This window comes from Leptodactylus fuscus, chromosome 2 (assembly GCF_031893055.1).
Source record: "Leptodactylus fuscus isolate aLepFus1 chromosome 2, aLepFus1.hap2, whole genome shotgun sequence".
In the NCBI taxonomy this organism is placed as follows: domain Eukaryota; kingdom Metazoa; phylum Chordata; class Amphibia; order Anura; family Leptodactylidae; genus Leptodactylus; species Leptodactylus fuscus.
In genome coordinates, this window is record NC_134266.1 from 46,008,909 (window position 1) to 46,030,595 (window position 21,687).

General features: G+C 42.5%; 1 protein-coding gene across 3 annotated transcripts in view; it reads right to left on the bottom strand.

Annotated features, from left to right (window-relative positions):
* Positions 1-313: 313 nt before the first annotated feature.
* AP1S2 (adaptor related protein complex 1 subunit sigma 2) overlaps positions 314-21,687 on the bottom strand; it is an 80,375-nt gene continuing 59,001 nt past the window's right edge. For 2 of the 3 annotated variants that reach the window (XM_075263691.1, XM_075263693.1), the window contains one exon: positions 314-6,300. In XM_075263691.1, the coding sequence (XP_075119792.1) occupies positions 6,253-6,300 (48 nt within the window). In that variant the 3' untranslated portion in view covers positions 314-6,252. The remainder of the gene's footprint in view (positions 6,301-21,687) is intronic. The other variant, XM_075263695.1, reaches the window with a different exon arrangement.

Below are 21,687 nucleotides of genomic sequence, written 5' to 3' on the forward strand. Positions count from 1 at the left end.
AGTGCTGGACTAACCATGGCCGGTATTTCCCTCTACCCAGCAGGGACACTACAGGAAGGTGCTGTTACAGATCAGAGCTAAATGCAACTTCTAGGCGGGAACGGTGACATAAATGTGTTTTTACACAATGATATATAGAGGGCAGGCTGAAGAGCCGTCCCTGCTTGTAACTAGTTTTATTCAGCATGTATACAACACACTGAATACTGACTCTTAGCTATCTTATTATGGGGACGACGACAGGTGGCCCCTGCATGGATCAGCTATCCAGGGCCACATATGATGCCTGGTCTATACACTGAAGATGGCACAGTAACTACAGCTCCACTCCTGTTGACGTCAATGGGAGCCGAGCTGTAGTAACTATACAGGGACCAGAGCTATATACTATTGGTGTGTCCCTCTGTCCCAGTACAGTTAGTATGTAGCAGTTTCCACGTCAGATTTGGCAAATAAAGACACGGCCTGGCATAAAAATCTTTGAGTTTATTACTCATGAAATGACATGTAACACACAGACAATGGTGACACGGGGTCATTAGTCACAATTACAACAAAGCTTAGTCCAGCAAAGCACGCACAGATGACCAGAAACTATTAAAAGGAAAAAAACAAAAACACAAAGCCGTATCTGATGGGCATTTCCAGGCCCGGGTGCAGGTGTAGTCACACACAGGGGGCAGCTGAAACGCCCATCTAATACAGTCCTGAACATTTCAGTACTGACCCAATGCTACCCTATGGTTTTTTATGAGCCCTTTCTAAGATGGTTGTCACAAGCTTGCCTGGATCGTTGTGCCTTTCATTACTATTACCCCAGTGTCTGGGGATATATACCGTATACATCTGCACTGGACAGTATATACCCAATATATCAAGTTATAATAAAGGGGTTGTCCAAAAATAGACTTGTATAAGGTAAAGAGAACCAAATTGATGGGAGGAAGAACATAGACACATAATCTATATGATAATACAAAGCTAGGCCACCAGTGTGAACACAGCCTTAAAGGGAACCTGTTATTAAAATTGGATTTTATTTAACAGGGGGAGGGATAAGATTTCGGCTGGGGCCTCGCAGTGATCTTAGTCGCACATTTAAAAATGACATTAAAATTGTGCAACTTTATTGCAACCTGATGATCACAATGTGATTTTACTGCGACATGCAAGCGTTGCAGTCACCTGAAACACAATAGACATTAATGGCTGCTTTGTTGTTGTTGCGTTACACTATCCTTAATATAACTGATTGAAAACCCTTGCTCCTCCTTTTGCTTAGGAGTCCAGTGGGCGGTCCTTATCAGTGAGCTCCTCCTACTCTATAACATCATGCTGTTAGAGTACATGGCATGTTCATGGTCACTGGTTCCCTATAAAGGGGTTATCCAGCTTTCTCTAAAGTTGGTGTCCTAGCAATAAGAATCTGATTAGTGGGGTCCAACTCTTGGGCCTCCTGCAGTGCAGTTTTTCCGTACTAATCTGTGTCCCATTGACATGTTTGGCTGTTCATGCTTTTTCTTGACAGCACGTAATAAAAATCACCTAGCTAGATATGTCTATGGATTGATATACACCGCCATCACTCTGATCGCTGCAATTCTTTCCCTTAGACTCCATGCAGTTGGGGGAATCCGGCCAGATTTCCCACCCTGGATCCAGTCAGGAGACCATAATGATCTTGGGTGTATATAGTATAGACAGTAAAGCCGCAGGGACTCTCGGCATCTTGGATCACTATAGTACAAGGAGTCCTGGACTCCTTACTGGTCAGATTTACCAATGTGAAGCCAAGGTACAGACTGTATATTGAGACCCGGATTACCCCGTGTGCATGTGCTTGTGTTTCCCGGTTGCAGCCTGACACCATCTATAGCTCTGGGGTTACGTCACCTACATCCACTATACAAACACGGATGGAGATTGCCGTCTTGTGTGCCGACAGCTTATGGCTTTTTGAGATGCCACCACGGGTGTTCCTTGGCTTTGCTATGGGGCATCTTTTCCATATTGTTATACACAAAACACACTTATCACTAAATGAAATATCCAGTATGTAGAAACCATGAATGCACAGAAGCCGCAGGCTACACAACACATGAGAAGCTTCAGGGTTTCTGGCCTAAAGGACAAGAAATGGAGGAAAAAAAATAAAATTCTGCCATTGTTGTGCATCTCTACAGACAAACCATAAAGGGGCGCTCCAGGACCGGACTATTTATAGCCTGTTACAAGGTTCGGTGGGGGGCGTCTGATTCCCGGCACTACAGACACGTCATGGCTTACACACATACTCGTAACCCCGACCATTTACCGATTATAGGGGCGGCAAAGGCCATTCACAATCTAGTCCTGGAAATCTCCTTCAGTACATAAAAGGTAACTCAAAAGTACAAAAATCAGATTTGAGGTAAATTGTAGTTTGTTTTTTTAAAACCAATTTTTAACTTTTTGCTTTCCCAATGCTTTGTAACCATGATGCCGGGGGAATAAAGAGGAGGGGGTGCATTTATACTGCTAGGGGGGCTGCCCTTCTCTGAAATAATGGGGCATCTTAGGACTTTATATTGTGCCGTTCCTCTGTAACTCCTACTGGAAATGCAGGAATACACTGAAAATTAGGTAGCAATCCTCTTATGAGTGAGGTGTGTCCCTACGCAATCTGACACTGAGTACAGATGGGTAAATGGACTGGTCTTACTGTAGATCTACATGAGACGTGAATAGAAACCGTACTAAGGAACCCAACAGATGACAGCACCCCCTAGGGGAAAAAAAAATCACAACTCTAATGGGGTGACATTTAATGGAGAGGCTGTCCTTCACACTTTCCAGAACATAATACAGAAATGTTACACGCGGGTATATAATCCGGCTTATAGAATGTACTTTATTAGATTCTGTAATAGTCTGGCTTTATACAAGGCAGGAAGAAGTTTCACCATTTACTGGATCGGTTGGAATCCTATCGCTAATGACTGACGTGTTTAGAGTTCTGCTCCCCCTCCCCAGAAACAGCAGCGCTCTAATACATGGGAAGTATCTGGTACCTCCATTCACTTAAAGGGAACCTGTCAGGGCGATTTGGGACAGGTCGATGTTTTCAGGTCAAAAATGTTATTTTTAAATGTGGCCGTGAACAACATTACAACAGGGGTATTGAGACCCTAAACCACTGGTCCATAGGGATCTAACCTGTGGGTGGTTTAGTGTCCCAAATCACACTGACTGGTTCCTATTAAGTGCTGCTATACCAGATATGGCCCATGGAGGAGAATGGCGCAGATTCTAGAGGAAAACTAAACCTTTTTTTATAATCTCCAACAACTCCTTTCAACTACAATCACACATAGGAACAGGGAAAAATAAAGGTAGGATTAAATTTCAGCTGAAAAAACTGTGCGACTCCAGCTTTAGACTGAGGCCCTACACTGTGGAAACGCAGCTTTTTTGTTGAAGATTTTGCTGCAGCTTTTTGAGCCAAAGCCAAGAGTGGATTGAGCAGAAGGGAAAGTATAAGATTCCTTTATATTTCCCCATTCTTTTTTTAGCCAGTATTAGTTTGGGCTGAAAAAACCTAAGCAAAATCTGCAACATAAAAAGCTGCGTTTCCGCAATGTGGGGCCTCAGTCTTAGGGCAGCTTCACACACAGCAGTTTTAATGCCTTTCTTTTGAGCCAAGGTCAACAGAAGGAGAAGTACGTTTCCTTTAGATTTCCAATTCCTTGTGGATCTAAGAGATAGGTAGCGCACATCTTAGCATCCATGTCCCATCACCCTTCAGGAATAGGACCCGCTCCGTATTTTGTAGATCACGTCTACAGCTCATACACTGATCCATGTGTATGGGCCATAGCAATGACGTATCTATATGCTACCCCTGCTCACAGATCAGGGGGACCATATCTCCAGTTGTGTGCATGGGGCCTCGGGGTGTATTCACATTGATTAACAAAAACCATATTAGATAAACTGCACGCAGCATTTTGGATATGGTTGTGGTTTTTACAGGCCAGATACATTTATTTTACGATTCACCTGCTAGAACTGCAATAGGGTCCAACATAGTGGATTTTCTGAAGTGTCTTTAGAACTTTATACTACTTTATACGGCCCTTATATCCCCCATATATAGGTAACTGGCTGAAGTCATGTGGCCAGCGATGGAGCCCGGACGACTTCTTCATTATAAGGGATGTATTCAGATGGTGTGGTTAAAACTGCATAAGAAAAATAACATATGGGGTTTCGGTCTTTGCAGGTTAAACACATTTATTTTACAGGTGAAATAAAAGCCGCACCAAAAACTATAGGAAAACCGCAGATTATTCAATGTGGTTTTAACCCCACACCATCTAAACATACCCATAGGTGGAATGCTGATGGTTTCCACGTGTCAGGAACAGATATAATGAAAGGCTCACACTAGTGTTCGGGCGTCCGACTGAGATTCTGCTTAAATCAGCGGAGAGAAAAGTCCTGCAAAAAGTATAAAATCATCGGTGGACCCGAGCGCTAGTGTGACCCTGCTCTTGGCTTTCAACAAACTGCATAAATGGATAGTCCAGTGTTTGTACATGAGGGGTAGAGCTAGATGTGCCCATTATAGGACTTGTATATTCTGCACTGCAGTTTTCCACCTCTCACTTCTCCCTGAGCTTGTGGGTATAGACTGGCTGCTATGATGTCTTCCGTACACTAAAGAGGAGATAGAAATGTCCTCTCCATCTCCAGCGGCCTCTGTCTGTGTCTTTCCTCTCTCACTCTTCCCCATATACTCACAGCCTGATATCGCTGAGCTGCAATCCGTCTTGGTAGAAAGGCGGATTGAACGTCAGTTTAGCAGGAAGGGGTCGTAGAAGAAGAGCCAGATGAGTCTGATATTCACGTCTACTACTGCATAGGTTTGGTTGGGGCATACAATGTCTGACAGATGTGAGTCTCACCTCTAGGACCTGCACCCCTCTCTAATATGAACCATTCCACGGTCCGTCACTAAGCTACGCTATTTCTGTGATTCCCATAGAAGTGAATGGGGTTCTGAAAATAACTTTGCTCACGATTCTACTCAGTTTCCATAAATCCTGACCAGCGAGGGCAGTCTTGTCAGTGAGGTCGCAGCAAGATTGATGCCGAGGACAACGCCTGGGAGGCTTTAGAGGTGGGACCTGCAACGATCAGACATTTATAACATATCCTATGGGTAGACTGTACGTCTTTTATGGGAAAGCTTCACAAATTTTACTGCTTCAGAAACCCATGTGAAGAAATGTATGTCACTGTCCGACGCCCGGCACCTCCATGCAGTTCTCAGCAGCTATACCCAGAGAATAGGGCAGGAATCAGACAGCGCTGTCCTCTGTGTAGTGGCCAGATAAGGGTATTACAGATCCATCAGAATCGGAGCTAAGCTCCAGTGCCAAGAGAATAGCGCTGTCTGCTTCCTGCTCCATTCTCTGTGTATCAGTTGTTAAGAACAGCTGATCGGTGGGGGTGCCGGGTGTCAGATCCACACCAATCTGATATTGATGACCTTTCCTTAGCCCGGACAATAACTTCAAGAATACATGCGGCCTATACATAAGGATAGAACCAATGAATAAGGATATTTATCAGACCTATGTCAAGGGCCAGGACCGTCACCGAACAGTGTGCACAGGGATAAAGTATCAGGGTGTCACGTCTCCTCTGGAGCTTCTGCCTTCCACTCTTTGGGGGTCTGCACTTTTTTAATAATTCCTGTATGGTCGCCGCCGTAAGCAGAGGGATAGGTCACAAATTCTTTGGTTTACAAAAAGAAAAATCCAGTGGTAAACAGTTTCCTTAATCCCTTTATGCCTGTAATAAGTAAGGGCGCAGTCTTTGGTTGTCAGAAGTAGGGACCGGGTTCCGTTGTGCTGATCCCATTCACACACACAGTTCTGGTGTAGAGGCAGTATCAGAACCAGATATGTGAGGTGTAAAGATTCCCTCCAATCAGCACCGAACCCTAAAAACACTAAAGAAAAAAGAAGAAAATTTCCTTACGATGGGTCAGGGATGTGCTACAATTTCCAATGTCTGAGTCCCTTTATGTTGATCCATTTTGTGTAGATTTTCTATGGAGTAGTTTTCTTTGAAGACTGAACTAAAGCAGCTTAGCAGTACGGTAATACTGACAGACGGCATCTTACACTAGTGGTATAACACTGAGGTGAAGGCAGTGAACATTGATGTGACAACAAAGAGACGCAGGTGACAGCAGCCGGGGGTTTATGTCAGTCCAATTTCTTCCAGGACGCTTCGTGGTGTCTCTGCCTCCTGTGGAGGAAACACAAGACGTGAAGGAATCAGTTCTAGACTGTGACATACTGCAAGGCGCATGCAAGAATCCAGACACAATAGGGAGAGCCCTGATCTATGTAAAGAGATCTCCTAACCTCTACAACTACACTGCAGCACTGCCACCTGCTGGCTAATGTCCAAATCACAAGCCCACTGCTGATTTGGCTAGTATTTTTGGAGGTGATGGCTACAGATTCTCCAATAAATTCCCATCCTCATACAGGACATCTATTCCCAGATTTGTACTAGCAAAACATAAAACACTTCCATTGTCGCCATTGCAGGGGGTCCTAGCAGACAGACCCCCACAAATCTTGCACTTATCACGGTGTTGGAACAACCCCCTTCTATAAGACAACTGTGTCCTTTGCAGTTTGAGGCTTCGTATCTTGTATATTTCTTCTGCAGGGAAACTACAGCAATAGGCTCCAAGCACATGAATGTGTCCATGATAATACAGCACATGGATGACATCCGTGTGCTGCTCCGTATTTGCAGGGACCCATTCATTTCCTTCAGTGAGCCTGGTCTTCTAAACCTAAAACTAGATGGGTTTTGCCCTGGATTGATAATACACTGGCTCCATGGTAAGGCCCGGTTCATATCTGCGTCCAGGCCATTCCATTCCCCGATCTGCCTGAAATATGCGGAGAGAGAAGTCTTGCAAGCAGCACTTGTCTCTCCGCATTTTTCGTGCAGAAACCACTTGGACCCAATTATAGTCTATGGGATAGGTTTCTGTTCGGGACGTCCCCGAACACAGATGTGACTCGGGCCTTAAACAGCACAGACAGCACATGGATAATATCCGTTTGCCACCCGTGTTTTCACAGACCCATTCATTTCCTTCAGTGAGCCTGGGCTATAAGTCAGCTAGCTTTGGTCTCTGCTAAGCTTTTCAGCTGTATACTGTCTCTGTCCTGTTTTCTTCACATTTGCCTGTTACACAAACACAGCTCTTCTACCTTCATGTTCTGTCACACACATAGCTCTGCTAAGCCTTTGCTCTAACCCACAACCCTGCTACTTTCATGTTTCCTCCCTCCAAGCTCACTGCATATACTCAGCTCTGCTGCTATCATGTTGTCCCCACACACAGCTCTGCTACATCCACTTTCTACCCCACAATCAGCTCTGCTACATCCACTTTCTACCCCACACTCAGCTCTGCTACATCAACCCACCCCCCTTTCAGACACAGATGTTACAACCAATCCACCAGGCCGAGCTCTGCTACCTTCACATTTCCTCCCACACTCAGCTATGCTACATCCAATCTTCCCTCCCCGCACACTTAGCACTTCCACTGTGCCTACACAGCTTCTGCAAGTGACTGGTCACATGACTGTGACATTAAGAACAGTCCATTTGCAGTCCTGCAGTGTGGACGAGACATTTCTCAATTTGGCTTTCAATCCCCCCCCCCCGTGCCTTAAAGTCTGTTCATATATTATAGGTATAGGTTTAGTAAAAATCCATGCACATGCTACACAAAGAACCCCATTCACATGAACTGTGTAACAAATCTCTGCCGCTAGCCTGCTGTGTGTGAACACGTTCTTAAGATACATTTACACACAGCAGACTTCTTACAGAGATTTCTGCCATTTCTCATTACAGAGATCTGCTCACATGCTTTGGGAAAAGAAAGTTCTATCAATGCAGACTATAAAAAAACAAACCCCAAAAAAGCCAATATATTTCTAGAAATCTTAGATTAGTAGGGCAGTGTTAGGTCTGGGTCTTGCATGCATAAAATAGGCATTTAAAAAGCTGCTCTATGTTATAGGAAGTGTCCGCCTCTTACCGTCATGTCATGATATGGTCCAAAATGTATTTATCAATGTCTTATACCTTTGTGTGGTTGGGGCTTCACTTTCCTGATACAGAACTCCATAGTTCACGCATATATAAAGATGAAACTAAAATAACCTGCTTGCTGTCTGCAGCCACCACTGAAGCCTATCGTATACTGGTTTAGAAGTAAGACTGGTGTATAACAGAATGCACTAGGGCTCCCTCTAGTGGAGGTTTCTGGCAATCAGAAGTCTAAAGTCAGTCATTTGTATTGTTTACGAGCAAAATGGCAGACCCTGAGCTCAGACCTTGCTCTCTTGTCTCTACTGTGCAGCTGACTTTTGCCTCCCTGCCCAGCTTCACCCTTCTTGTTCTTCTGTATGTCCCTCCATGTATACAGCACTATATAAGATATTATCTTTGCTCTAAGGGTCCTGCAGTACAGCAATAAAGAAGGTGAGGCCACACAGTTAGCTGCTGAGTATAAAATTATTATAACTCACACTGCCTGGCTATATTATCTTTGAGTGCTGTGTGCAGAATCTCCTGTGTATCCTAAAATGTAGCTACATATTTCTCCCTCCTGCTTGTAAGTGATGTTAGGGAGAAACCTATCACAGAACAGAAGACAGGTGAGGCTGAAGTTGTATCAAATAGTATACACTAATTCTCTGCAGTGTGAGCCAAGAACGTCTGTCACCATCTATCACATGCACTTAAAAAGCCGAAAAATGCAGAGAGAAAAGTCCTGCAGGATTTTTTAAATGTACTTGGGGACGGAAACCCTGAACGGAAATCGAGTGCTTGTGTGAACCTAGCCTTAATCCTGCAGCCTATGCAGCACTATATTGGAAAAAACATGAGTCTCATGGTCTTAAAAATATTTTTCTACAATGTGTGGATGAGATTTGCCAGAATCCCATCCACCTTGCAGGTACTGTAAACTGCCACTGTTCGCAGCTGTGTTTCTGCTGCGGTAAAATCGCAACGTTTACGCAATGTGAAGCCCCCCGGCCTAACTCTTATGGAATACGCTAAAAATAACTTCTAACAAGGAATCTACTGCACTGAATAGTTATATTCACGGGCCACATCTGCTTTCCCCCCGCCTGCCTGATGTAGTACCAGTATACTCCAGCTTGACGGGGTGAGTGATCCCATTAATCAACATTAGGGTATTGTATAGGGCCGCCATGTGACCTAGAGCCAATCTCATAAAACTGACATTTGTACAGAATTGTGGTTTAGCTAAAATCAAAGTGTTAACTTGTCAGAATCCTTAAATCCAACTTGTCGGGAATGAGTTTAGGGTGAGACGGGCTTTTATCTTTGTAATCCTAAAAGGGGAATGAAAGCGTCTGTGAACTTCTTTAGTGGATTTTGGAGACTCTATTAACCTAGTGGCCATGTCATGTGCTCTGTAGCATAAAGGGTCTCTATTACAGACAAGGTTTGGTGGAACAACGGAATAAGGAATCCGCAAAAAGGAGGAAAAGTGATATTTCTGGCCTCCAAGAGATTGTGCAAAACATATGCATTGAAGATTTCTTGAAGGCGCCTGTCCCCTCCCTCTCCTGACATGTCTATTTCAGTACATCCTTGTATTCCCCATGAATGAACAATTCTGCAGCATCTTTTCTTAGATCTCTACTTTGTGCCGTTCCTCTGTTATTCCTCCTGAATATGAATGAATATGCTGATGACTGGGAGGAACTCTGTCACTTCTCAAAGAAAAGAGGAAAAATTGTAATTTCATGAACAATACAAGTGTGTACTAAAAAAGGAGAGCTTTAAGGAGAGTCTCTCACCTCCTCCATTTTTCTCATTAAAAAGTATGTGAACCCCTGACCATCACACCCATATGCGCTTGTTGGACATCCTATTCCAATACAATGGATGTACCGGTATATAGAATTGCATCTTTATATAGAACTATAAAGGCCTCTGCTCTTTTAGTAAGACTTGCAGTAGACGCTGGAGAGGGTCCATGGGATTTTTTAGGGTCATTTTAAGACAATAGCACAACCTTCTCCTCTTCTCAAGGATACATTATGTACATTGCCAACTTTTTTTATGTTTTTCAACATAAATCAAATAAAAAAGTTCATTTTATTTCTCATTAATGTACACTCAGGCCCATGTTAACAGAAAAAAACCCAGAAATGTAGATATTTTTGCAAATTTATTAAAAAAGAAAAACTGTAATATCACATGGTCATAAGTATTCAGACCCTTTGCTGTGACATTCATATTTAACTCACATGCTGTCCATTTCCTTCTGATCCTCCTTGAGATGGTTCTGCTCCTTCATTGGAGTCCAGTTGTGTTTAATTAAACTGATTGGACTTGATTAGGAAAGGCACACACCTGTCTATATAAGACCTCACAGCTCACAGTGCATGTCAGAGCAAATGAGAATCATGGGGGTCAAAGGAACTGCCCAGGGAGCTCAGAGACAGAATTGTGGTAAGGCACAGATCTGACCAAGGGTACAAAAGAATTTCTGCAGCACTCAAGGTTCCTAAGAGCACAGTGGCCTCCATAATCCTTAAATGAAAGAAGTTTGGATGACCAGAACTCTTCCTAGACCTGGCTGTCCAGCCAAACTGAGCAATCATGGGAGAAGAGCCTTGGTGAGAGAGGGAAAGGAGAACCCAAAGATCACTGTGGTTGAGCTCCAGTAGGATGCTCAACTCCAGATGCAGTAGGGAAATGGGAGAAAGTTCCACTAAATCAACTATCACCGCAGCCCATCACCAGTCAGGGCTTTATAGCAGAGTGGCCCAAAGGAAGCCTCTCCTCAGTGCAACACATATGAAAGCCCGCATAGAGTTTGCCAAAAACCACACAAAGGACTCCCAGACTATGCTCTGGACCTGAGACTGGGCCGAAGGTTCACCTTCTAACAAGACAATGACCCTAAGCACACAGCTAAAATAACACAGGAGTGGCTTTGGAACAATTCTGTGACCATTCTTAACTGGCCCGGCCAGAGCCCTGACCTAAACCCAAATGAGCATCTCTGGAGAGACCTGAATATGGCTATCCACCAAGGTTCACCATCCAACCTGACGAAACTGGAGAGGATCTGCAGGGAAGAATGGCAGAGGATACCCAAATCCAGATGTGAAAAACTTGCTGCATCATTCCTAAGAAAACTCATGGCTGTACTAGCTCAAAAGGGCGCTTGTAAGTGTACATTAATGAGGCGTAAAATGAACTTTTTTGCTTTTAGTAAATGGCTGCAATGAAACAAGGAGTGAAAAATGTAAAGGCGTCTGAATACTTTCTGTACTTGCTGTAGTATTGTTTCTATGCAAAACTACCATTATTCACTGGATGAGGTCTACACTGCAATACTACATACTGCCTGTAGACAAGAGTGGTGCTGTGTCTATCTAATGCAACCATTTTAAGCATAGCCTTGACATAAATGCTATAAATTTACATGACATTATAATGCACTCCCTGAGCCGAGGTGCAAGCTATTGCGGCCACTACTGGAAGAAAGAGGGTTGTTTATGTTTTATTTTTTTGCTTACATTTGCACTTTCCAAAGGCCAATTCAAGGCAGATCAAACTGTGAGAGTGAGCAATGAGCCATCAATAGCAAATTCACAAAGATAAAGTGGGCAGGACGCAGGTGTACGGGCACACATCCAGCGGGTCCTTGGGATACAGCAGTTTTAACCCTGTAGTCTGCAGTGTGCTCTAGGCACAGTATCTACATCTGTATATGAGAACTTCTTATTTCTTACATATCTATCTCTCATGGCAAGTACAGTAATACTTGTTATACATGAAGGCTTCTGTAGTGTACAGCCAAGTGTCATGCTTTTAGTTTGGACATCAAAGAGCCATGGTGCCCGGAGAAATGCTGCGGGCTCCTCCATAAATGTATATCTGCAGACACGACTCCATGACACATAGCAAAAGGAAAGCTGCACTTTGATGTAGGGAGACGGATCACTAGACAACTCTCCATACACACAAAGTCTGTCTGATGTACGGCACATCCATCTATCTATCTATCTATCTATCTATCTATCTATCTATCTATCTAATTATCTATCTATCTATCTATCCCCATTTATTCTATCTATCTATCTATCTATCTATCTATCTATCTATCTATCTATCCCCATTTATTCTATCAATTTGTCTATCTATCCATCCACATTTATTCTATCTATCTATCTATCTATCTATCTATCTATCTCCTATCTATCTATCTATCTATCTATCTATCTATCTATCCCCATTTATTCTATCTATCTATCTATCTATCTATCCCCATTTATTCTATCTATCTATCTATCTATCTATCTATCTATCTATCTATCTCCTATCTATCTATCTATCTATCTATCTATCTATCTATCTATCTATCTATCCCCATTTATTATCTATCTATCTATCTATCTATCTATCTATCCCCATTTATTCTATCTATCTATCTATCTATCTATCTATCTATCTATCTCCATTTATTATCTATCTATCTATCTATCTATCTATCTATCTATCTATCTATCTATCTATCTATCTATCTATCCACATTTATTCCATCTATCACACAGTAAAATTCTCACTGCATATACAAAAATAAATGAACTAACACATGATAAAAAAAATAAAGTATAAAACCATGAACTCTTATGAAGCTAAACATGAAGGCTTAATGCACATGACAGAGTTTGCAGTCCTCATAAAGCCAGTCCTAGAAAATATTGCAACAAGATGAAACATAGAAAAACCCTTTGTCGTGTGCATGAAGCCTTTCACTATGCTCACATCTGTGCCTGTTACCCACCCGTTGCAAATTCATCTAATTTGTCAAAAAACAGACACCAACGATTACAAAGTACATATCATAATCTGTCTTTTTTTGATGGATATGTTAATGGTATCCCTCATCTTCATTCTGGACGTGAGCAGGGGAAAATGAAAAGGGAAAAAACAGATTGCAAAACACACACACAAGTGGATTACCATCCAAGACCTTAATATAAAAAAATTAAAAAAAAGGCATGGATGGAGCAAAAGTGCTGCAAGTTCGACTTTTGTCTCCAACCAAGACAGCGGATACACGTCTGAAAACGCACACACCTGTGTTATGGTTACAGTTTTAGAAAAACATTGAAAACAATGGGTTAAACAACCTGTTCTAATAAGTTTTTATCATCTTTTGATGGTTAGATGCGGAGACAACAATGTTGGTGTGAAGCCATAACCTTAGCCCCCTTGCAGACGACCGTATGACTGGTCAATGTGTTATCCGGAGAGCACACTGACCCATACATTTCATTTCACCTTTTCCACCAACTCCAGTTCAAAACGTCTGTTAATAGATAGAGATGAGCGAGTAGTATACGTTCGAATATCGAATAACATTATAGTCTCTGGGAAAAAAACAGGAATGTTGTTCCGGTTTCCATTGAACCAAAGTTCGCCACATTGGATCCTCCAAGTTCCGGAAGTAGCAGGACGAGGAGCACGAGGTGGTTTTTGCATTGAATTCAATGGAATTTTCCTGCGTGGTATTCGACCGATACGAGTATTCAATCGAATGGTCGTATTCGATCGAATACTACTCACTCATCTCTATTAATAGATTCTGCTCCACCGATTCTGGCGCAGTTGGAATTTTTTCTCTAGTCCCCACCGTTCCTGAGCAATTATTTCTGTTAGTTTCTGCACAATTATGTTCCCTGCTGTCAGATGGGAGGTCCCTGTCATTCTATTCCAATCAAGAACCGCCCACTTGACAGCAAACAGTATAAGGCTCCGCTCCCACGGAGTAACGTGCTGTGCATTCAGACACGTATACACGTGTCAGAGTATGAGCGCTCAAAACAGATCCCATTCACTTTAATGTGTGCCGGCTCATGCGCGCTACACATTGAAATCAATGGGAGGCTTTTTAACCCATTGATTTCAATTTGTAGCGCGTGTGAGCCGGCACACATTAAAGTGAACGGCATCTGTTTTGAGCACTCATACTCTGACACGTGTATACGTGTCTGAATGCGCGAAGCGTTACTCCATGGGAATGGAGCCTAACTGTGCTGAAACAAGCAGAAAGGATTACTCAGGAATGGTGGGGGCTAGAGAAAAAATTCCAACTGCACTGGAATCAGTGGAGCAGCGACTATTGAACACTGGAATGAATTAATTGGAAATGGTGGAAGTGGTGAAAGGTCTTCTTTAAGGCTGGGGACAAACACCTCAGCTGTATTTATCAGTATGTTGTATGGCACACTTCATGTAAAGATCACATCAATATGGAAGAAAGAACTAACCTGACTTTTATAAGATCCCTACTGGTAATACTCCCTACTAATAACACATAGAGCAATACATTAAATACAGTTTTCTCTGCTATTTTTTCTCCCGCTGCAGAAAATGATTATGTAATAATGCGCAGTGTAAAAAAAGGAAAATTAAAAATAGATTTTGATTTATAAATTAACAATTAAAAGAAGACTTACTTTCGCATCCTAATACAAGGAAGGGCATACAGCAATGAAAGGGAAAAAAGATTATATTAAAATAGCAAATCATCTTAAGCAGTAAAGTTTTATTTGCGTTGTCATAGCATTTTACAAAAAAAAAATTAACAAATTAAAAAAAAAAAAATCCAATTGTATAATTTTAAACATCCTCCTAGTGGTACCAGGAAGATCGGCATAGATAGGTGTGCTGGTTGGATACATACTTAGCACACATTGATATGATACATGCAAGTTACCCCCTGCGTGGTAAAGCTGGTGACAAGATGGAAGGATGTTATAGCCTTTCATCACTCAGAAGCAGAAAACTGACCAGCTTTATGGTCACTTCCATTGCTATATTTCCAATGACCTCATGACCATGAGCACGAATGCAGGAAATTTCTATGGTCTTGGACTTGTCAGAAACCCAGCCATGATGTCCTTATTGTGGACAGGTTATCAGGCAGGGGCACTACATGTATGAGAAGATAACCCAGACACAATAAGAACATCATGGCTGGGTGTCTGACAGATGTAAGATTATAGAAAGTTCCTGCATTCATGGTCATGTCCATTGGCAACCTATCAAGACAACAGACTGTCAGCGCTAAGGCTGGGTTCACACTAGCACCGCTGTCCGCCCCGGGATTTCCTTCCTAAACCCAGGGAAATTGGACAGGGGGCGGCTTGCCAGCGGTCAACTTAAAAAAAAACATTATTTTCGAAGGTGATCGCTGGTGTCTGTATGCGGCCTCTCCAACTTTGTGTCCATGCAAAAAAAGCCAACCCTGTTTCCAGGCGGAGAGGCCGCATACACACACCGGCAGTCACCTTTAAAAATCCATTCAAATTTCGCCAACAAGTCGTCCGCTCTCCAGTTTCCCCTGGGTTTAGGACGGAAACCCCAGGGCGGACAGTGGCGGTAGTGTGCACGCCCCCTAACATGGTTAGAGAAAGTCTCAAATTCTGCAAGATTTTTAACTATTTATATTTGCAAAAAGTTCAATTTGTAAATAAATTAAAATATTATCTAAATATAATTCAGTTAGTTTCTGGAATATATGATAGGGCTATAAGCATCATAGTGAATATGAAGAAACTTAAAGGGGTGTTCCAGTTCCTATATTAACCCCTGCAGTGTCTTAAAAGTAACAAATACTGTATAGGCATCTCTCTCAGAGAGTCTCTGGTCTTTGTTGATCTGCCGTCACACAAATATTTCAGTAACTGAGTGATGGTGCGCTGTAGGATTGTCTGTATTGCTCTTGTGTGGGCCAAAGTTCAGGAACATCAGGAAACTGAAAGGAATCTCTCTGAAGGGGTTAAAAACAGGAAGTGGAACTCTCCTTTAACAGAGTGAAGGCTTTCGTTTGGAGACGCAACATGTATAGACGTCTAGTAATCCCAGTATCTTCTGTACCATATGGTTCCCTCTCTACGTACCGTCATACCTTGTGACCGTAACAAATTACATCTATGACCTGTTGTTTGGCCTCCACACACCAGATCATCACAATGGCTCTGAGTAGTTTTTTTTTTTTTTTTCTAAGCATATCAAGCGGGGTAGATGGTAAAAGACTAATCCAGGAAGACTCAATGGATTGTAACTAAATGTGCATCTTAATTTCCTGATGATAATCTAAGTGTATAAAAAAATGACATATTGCACAGGTAAAATACCCGCTCTCCTCCTTTATAATCTTTCTGGCGTGGTCCCCGATTCCCGGACTAATTCCAGTAAAACATTCACCAGCTTCTCAGACTACTCTGTGCACAATGTATTGGTAGTCTGGGACACTCCCCCTCCGCGACTCGACCGGTCCATTTAACAGCAGGGGTGCACAGTGTGCATAGAAAAGTTTGAGAACCTGGCGACAATTTTACTGGAATAATAGAAGGGACTGGGAATCAGGAGAAGCGCACCAGAAAGAATAAAAAGGAGGGCACCAGGCATCATAACTATTCATTTACTGTGAATTTTTTAATGGTAACCAGAGATTTGCTTCAAAATTCTCTTTCTGATTCTTTCCAAAGTTTCATACATCAGTTCTCTATGTGGGAAAATCTACAGATCTCTCTTCAAGCTCTCATGAATATATCAAAAGTACAAAAATGAATCGCTGAGGTACAAAGACGGCAAAGGGAGAAAAGGCAGCAAGTAATGGGGCTTTTCCAATGTCCGGGAGTAAGTGCAATATACTGTATACACCCTGTGTTGTCCAAGGGCTTCAATGGGAATATATGGCCTATTGTTACATTATTTAAAATGTTTAGCACATGAGGGGTATATAATGTATATTGATAATGCACCAGTAAAAGGGGTGTTCCAGTTTTTTTTCTACAGTATAGGGAGGCCCATAACAACTAATATTATATACTCACCTGTACATTCGGCTGGGAATTCAGCAGAGTTTCCCATCAGGTCTCCGGTCTTTGTTTACGCTCTGCCTGATCACAAATGTGTCGTCCAATCAGTGGATGAGCATTGGCGGTCATTTTGGACACATCATCACTGCTCAGCCTCTGATTGGCTGAAACGCTGCTGAACAGGGCAAAGGTCAGGTAGACCGGAAACTCTCCGCTGGATCCCCGATCGAACAGATAGATAAGTATATACACTCCTCAACAATGAACTTGCAGCACCAAGCAGAACAGGCCGTAAGGAAGTAGCACATGTCGCAAAGATCTGCAAATTCGAAGCACCTAACTCAAGTCTGTGACACATGGGAAGGGAATAAAAGCCAGTTTGAAAGCAAAGATTTTAGCCACCTGAATCCTTAAAAATCAAGGGGTGTGGGAGGATTGTGCCATGCCTTTTGTTTGTCAATGTGCCAGTTACCGCTATTGTCGTGAAAAAAAAGGAGGAGAATCCTTGAACAGGGACACCTTGGTTTTTACTGTGGCAGAACACTACGTGACTAGGCCGAGATGTCAGCGCTGTTCAATGTTGTGTGTCCAAGTGGTTGGGAGAATAACAAAAACCCGGAAAGACAGTAAGAGGTGCACAGAGGAGCATGGCTGGATCATCTGAGTGAAAGAATGGAGCGTAGTGATCCACTCTGTGCTGCAAATGAACTTGTACGTCACATCCCAAGCCTAGAGTGGCAAACAGTGTGGACACAGACCATCAGAAGGAGTTTGTACGACATTGGGTTAGACGTCAGATGTCCAACTACAGCTGTTCCATTGACCTTATAACCCCACTCTCAAAAGCTATCATTGAGCACGGAAAAAAGGTTTTAACAGAGGACTATACTCCTCTGCGTTGTGTCCTGTTTTTGTCTCAAGACTCATGATATTTGGAGATTGGTTAGGAGACCACACGGGCCATACCATGACAAGGCCTTCATAAGGAAGCGTCACACTGGGCCAGGATGAAATCATAATGTAAGGTAAGGTAACCAGACCCTTCTAGTCTTCAAAACATTACACTAACTTGGTTATGGAACTGGGGGTACGGCCATTTCTCCAAAGTGTTTCAAGAGGAGTTTTTCAACAGGACAACGCCAGAGCGTACGTTGCTTGTGCTACTGTGAGGAGCGTGTGTGGCCTAATCGTCTTGTCATGGCCTGTAGCGTCACCGGGCTTGTCTCCCATCAAGGACATCTGCATTCAGTGTGGTATAACATTCCTCAGACAACCATTAATACTCTCACTGACAGCATGTAAGTGCATGCATCTCCTCACTAGTATGGCCGTGGTAGGGAAGAGTTGATGTGATGCGGCAAAACAGCCTGTGGACTGTTACACCATACAACCCAAGGGCAGACTAGTTACCAAAACTGCTAAGCAATCTGGACTGTTACATATTATACAACGTTGTAACTTCTAGAACTCAGCCACAAGTTCTGATAAGAAGGGACCATTTACTTGGGGTTCCCATACCAATGACTATTGGAGCGGCCACCCCTACAGACTTTATATTTAACCCTGAGAATGATCCACACTATTTAAAGAAAAATTGGGCTCTCTACAGTGTACAGCACATTGTATTAAAATCTATAGCTATACTGACATCTGTATTCTAAACCTGCAGCGGCCAAGGAACCTTGGCATGGATTCATCACCACACAGGAAGTCTAAAGCACAATGATCTGTGAATGATAATTTCACGCTCTCCATCCACAGAGAGGTCACTTTAGCCTTTTCTTACATGGGTATATGCATTTTCTAGTGAACTGTGCATGTTCTTTGTGTGACTGTTTCAGGTGTCACATGCCTGGAATTCGCATTACTAAACTAAATATAGAACTATGCATTAGTACACAAAAGGCTTAGCTGAGCCTCATACAGGGTAAAATCTTTGAGCCTTCGAAAAATGTTTATCCGGCCAACTATGCTAACAAAAAGCCTTTTATTGCTCTCTGCCTCAGCTGCAACGTATGTGAGATTGGTGGAAAGGTGGGGTTGGGAAGCTTTTAGACGCCGAGCAGCATTAACCTGTATTTTATCCCTCTAGCAGGCTTTTTAGGATCTAGAATTTGGGACTGTGAAGTCACAGTTTTATACTGATAAAAATAGCTGCCTGCAGTAGTTTCTTCTATTAAAGATGATGTTGTTTGTTCGATTTTTCCAACTAATGCACCACAACACAATACGGTCTCCTATAAATAGTCCATTATGAGATGTGGAGGTTAGAAGAGAAGGGGCAAGACTTGTCTGACCTAAAGGGGTCGCTTGTGATCGGACAAAATAAACAGGCAAGGGTGTAAAATAGCAAACAAAGCACAACTTACCTGTTGGCTCCCCCATTGAGGCCAGTGACTGGTTGCAGTGGGCAAGTGTTGTCACTGTTATGTCATCACTCCAGCCCAGTAGACCAATGGGGAGCATCGATGTGGTGGCGCTGGAGCGGCAAGAGATTCAACAGGTAAGTAGTGCTTTGTTTGTTCGTTTACATCCTTTGCTGACTTTGCCCCAATTTTTTTGTTGGACAACCCCTTTATACAAAGGCCCATGTTGCAGAAAAGCTGCGTGTTTTTTCTTTAATGAATAGGACATATATACTTCTACCTTCTTCTCAATCCGCTCCTGGGTTTGTCTCACAAAATTGCAGCAAAATCAACAACAAATCCTCCCCTTCCCCCAAAAAAATATCTTTTCCACATTGTGGGGACTAGACCTAAAGGGGTTCACACAACATACATTCAATATATATCATCAACCCTATCGAACTAAAATACCAGATGGTAATACTCCACATTCTAATACAAAATATCTTAGTCAGTGATTCCATGTTCCACCTTATTTGCCCCTCTTTGGTCTCATACTGGCTATATAGTCGGCATATGTTACATCTAGTATTGATAATAATGTAATTTAAATTCAGTCTTTTTCATTTTTTAATATTATTTCATATCAGTCAAGAACTTTATCTGCTGCTGATGGATCTTGTGCCTTTATTTTTAGTTGAGATTATATTGAATATCCCTTCCAGTTGGCCATTAATAACTAATGATCATTAAAGTGAGGCTTCAGTCATTTTTTTCTTTTTTAGGTTCCTAGTTGCCCAATCTATATAGAACAGCTAGTGTTGCCTTTCCAACTAAAAATCCATGGAATTATTCTCTTCATTGGGTCCTATGATCCCATCCTATTCTAACCTTCTGGAAATTAGAAGCCTTTTTGCGCTCTTCAAAAGTCATCACTCCTATCTGATAAAACTGCATGGACCGTACCATTATCAGAGCTACTGCTGATGATCAGACAGGCTCCTGTCACACAGTTATAATGAACATGAGGACAATGCAGCTTCCCTATACGTAGACTTAGAAATTAGGATAATTATACTATCCCCCAGCAGGCACAGCTGGTATTGTCTCTAGCTGGAGATGTGATGCTAGAAGGAAGCATCATAGAACTGACAGCACAATGCAGAGAAAGAGAAATCTAAAAATCAAGATGGTCAGAAAAGAGCAGAGTTGCTGAAATCAGGGGTGTGGCTGTAGGGGTGCAGAATCGGCAGTGGCTACTGGATCCTTAACCCCGAGATGCCCCCCAAAATCCCTCTGCTGCATAAAATATACCAATTATTTTTCACATGGTAGGTTTGACATCTGGTTCCAGGAGCTTCAAGTTACACCTTTTGCTAAACTACAGGAATATGAGTACAATATACATAAAAAAAAGTGCATACTGTGAAAGACAATTGGTTGAGGGGCACAGGATGGAAAAAAAAATGATTTAATTGGACCGATTCTTCAACACATACAATCTGAAATACAACTGCTGCTCGGTATTCATGTGACAGACTATAGGGGGAGCATGGAACAAGAACCAGAGCTTGGTCATATCTACCAGTGTACACCAGAAAATCTAAAGACTGAAACAGCTAATGTCATCTGAAGGTGGAGAACTCCTATATGTGATCCAAAAAATATATTGAAATTAGAAGAGATGGCTAATCGTTTTCTATTAATCAGACATACAAGCATTAAGATGACTTATGAGACGTGACAGCTATGTCCGCCACCGACAAGTCACCTCTGCTGTTATTCACTTACTGTAAGCAAATCTCCACAGTAGCTTCTTGGCACAATATGCCGCAAGTTTCTGACCTTTAATGTAAAACAATAAGACACATTACCCCTTCTGACCAAAGTCTAGACCTCTCACACTGCCAGTCAGTACTGAGCTCTGCACCGGTGAGGGGCAATAACCTCAAAACTAGAGTCTGTGGATGGGACGCTCGTCCTCTTAGCAGTGCATGCATGGGCTAATAGGTCCCTGTACTGCCTCATAGTACTGTTTCCATAATGAAACATCGGACATCAATGAAACAAGGCAAAGCTCCATGTAACAAAGTGGAAGTGTGTGGCTACTAGCCACCACAGACCACTGCCACCATGACCCCTTGTAGCCCTATTAAGATGTCATGGTGACCATGTTTAAAGGGGCTTTGTCACAAAAACTATTTACCCTGTATGAATAAGAAATGGGATAAACTGCTCGTCAGTGAGGGTTTGACCACGGAGGCCCCATGGTGGTGGAGACAGACTCCGCTCCATTCATATCAGATAACCATATACTGTACTTGACTTCTTCCAGCGTTCCCATAGACATGAATGAAGTG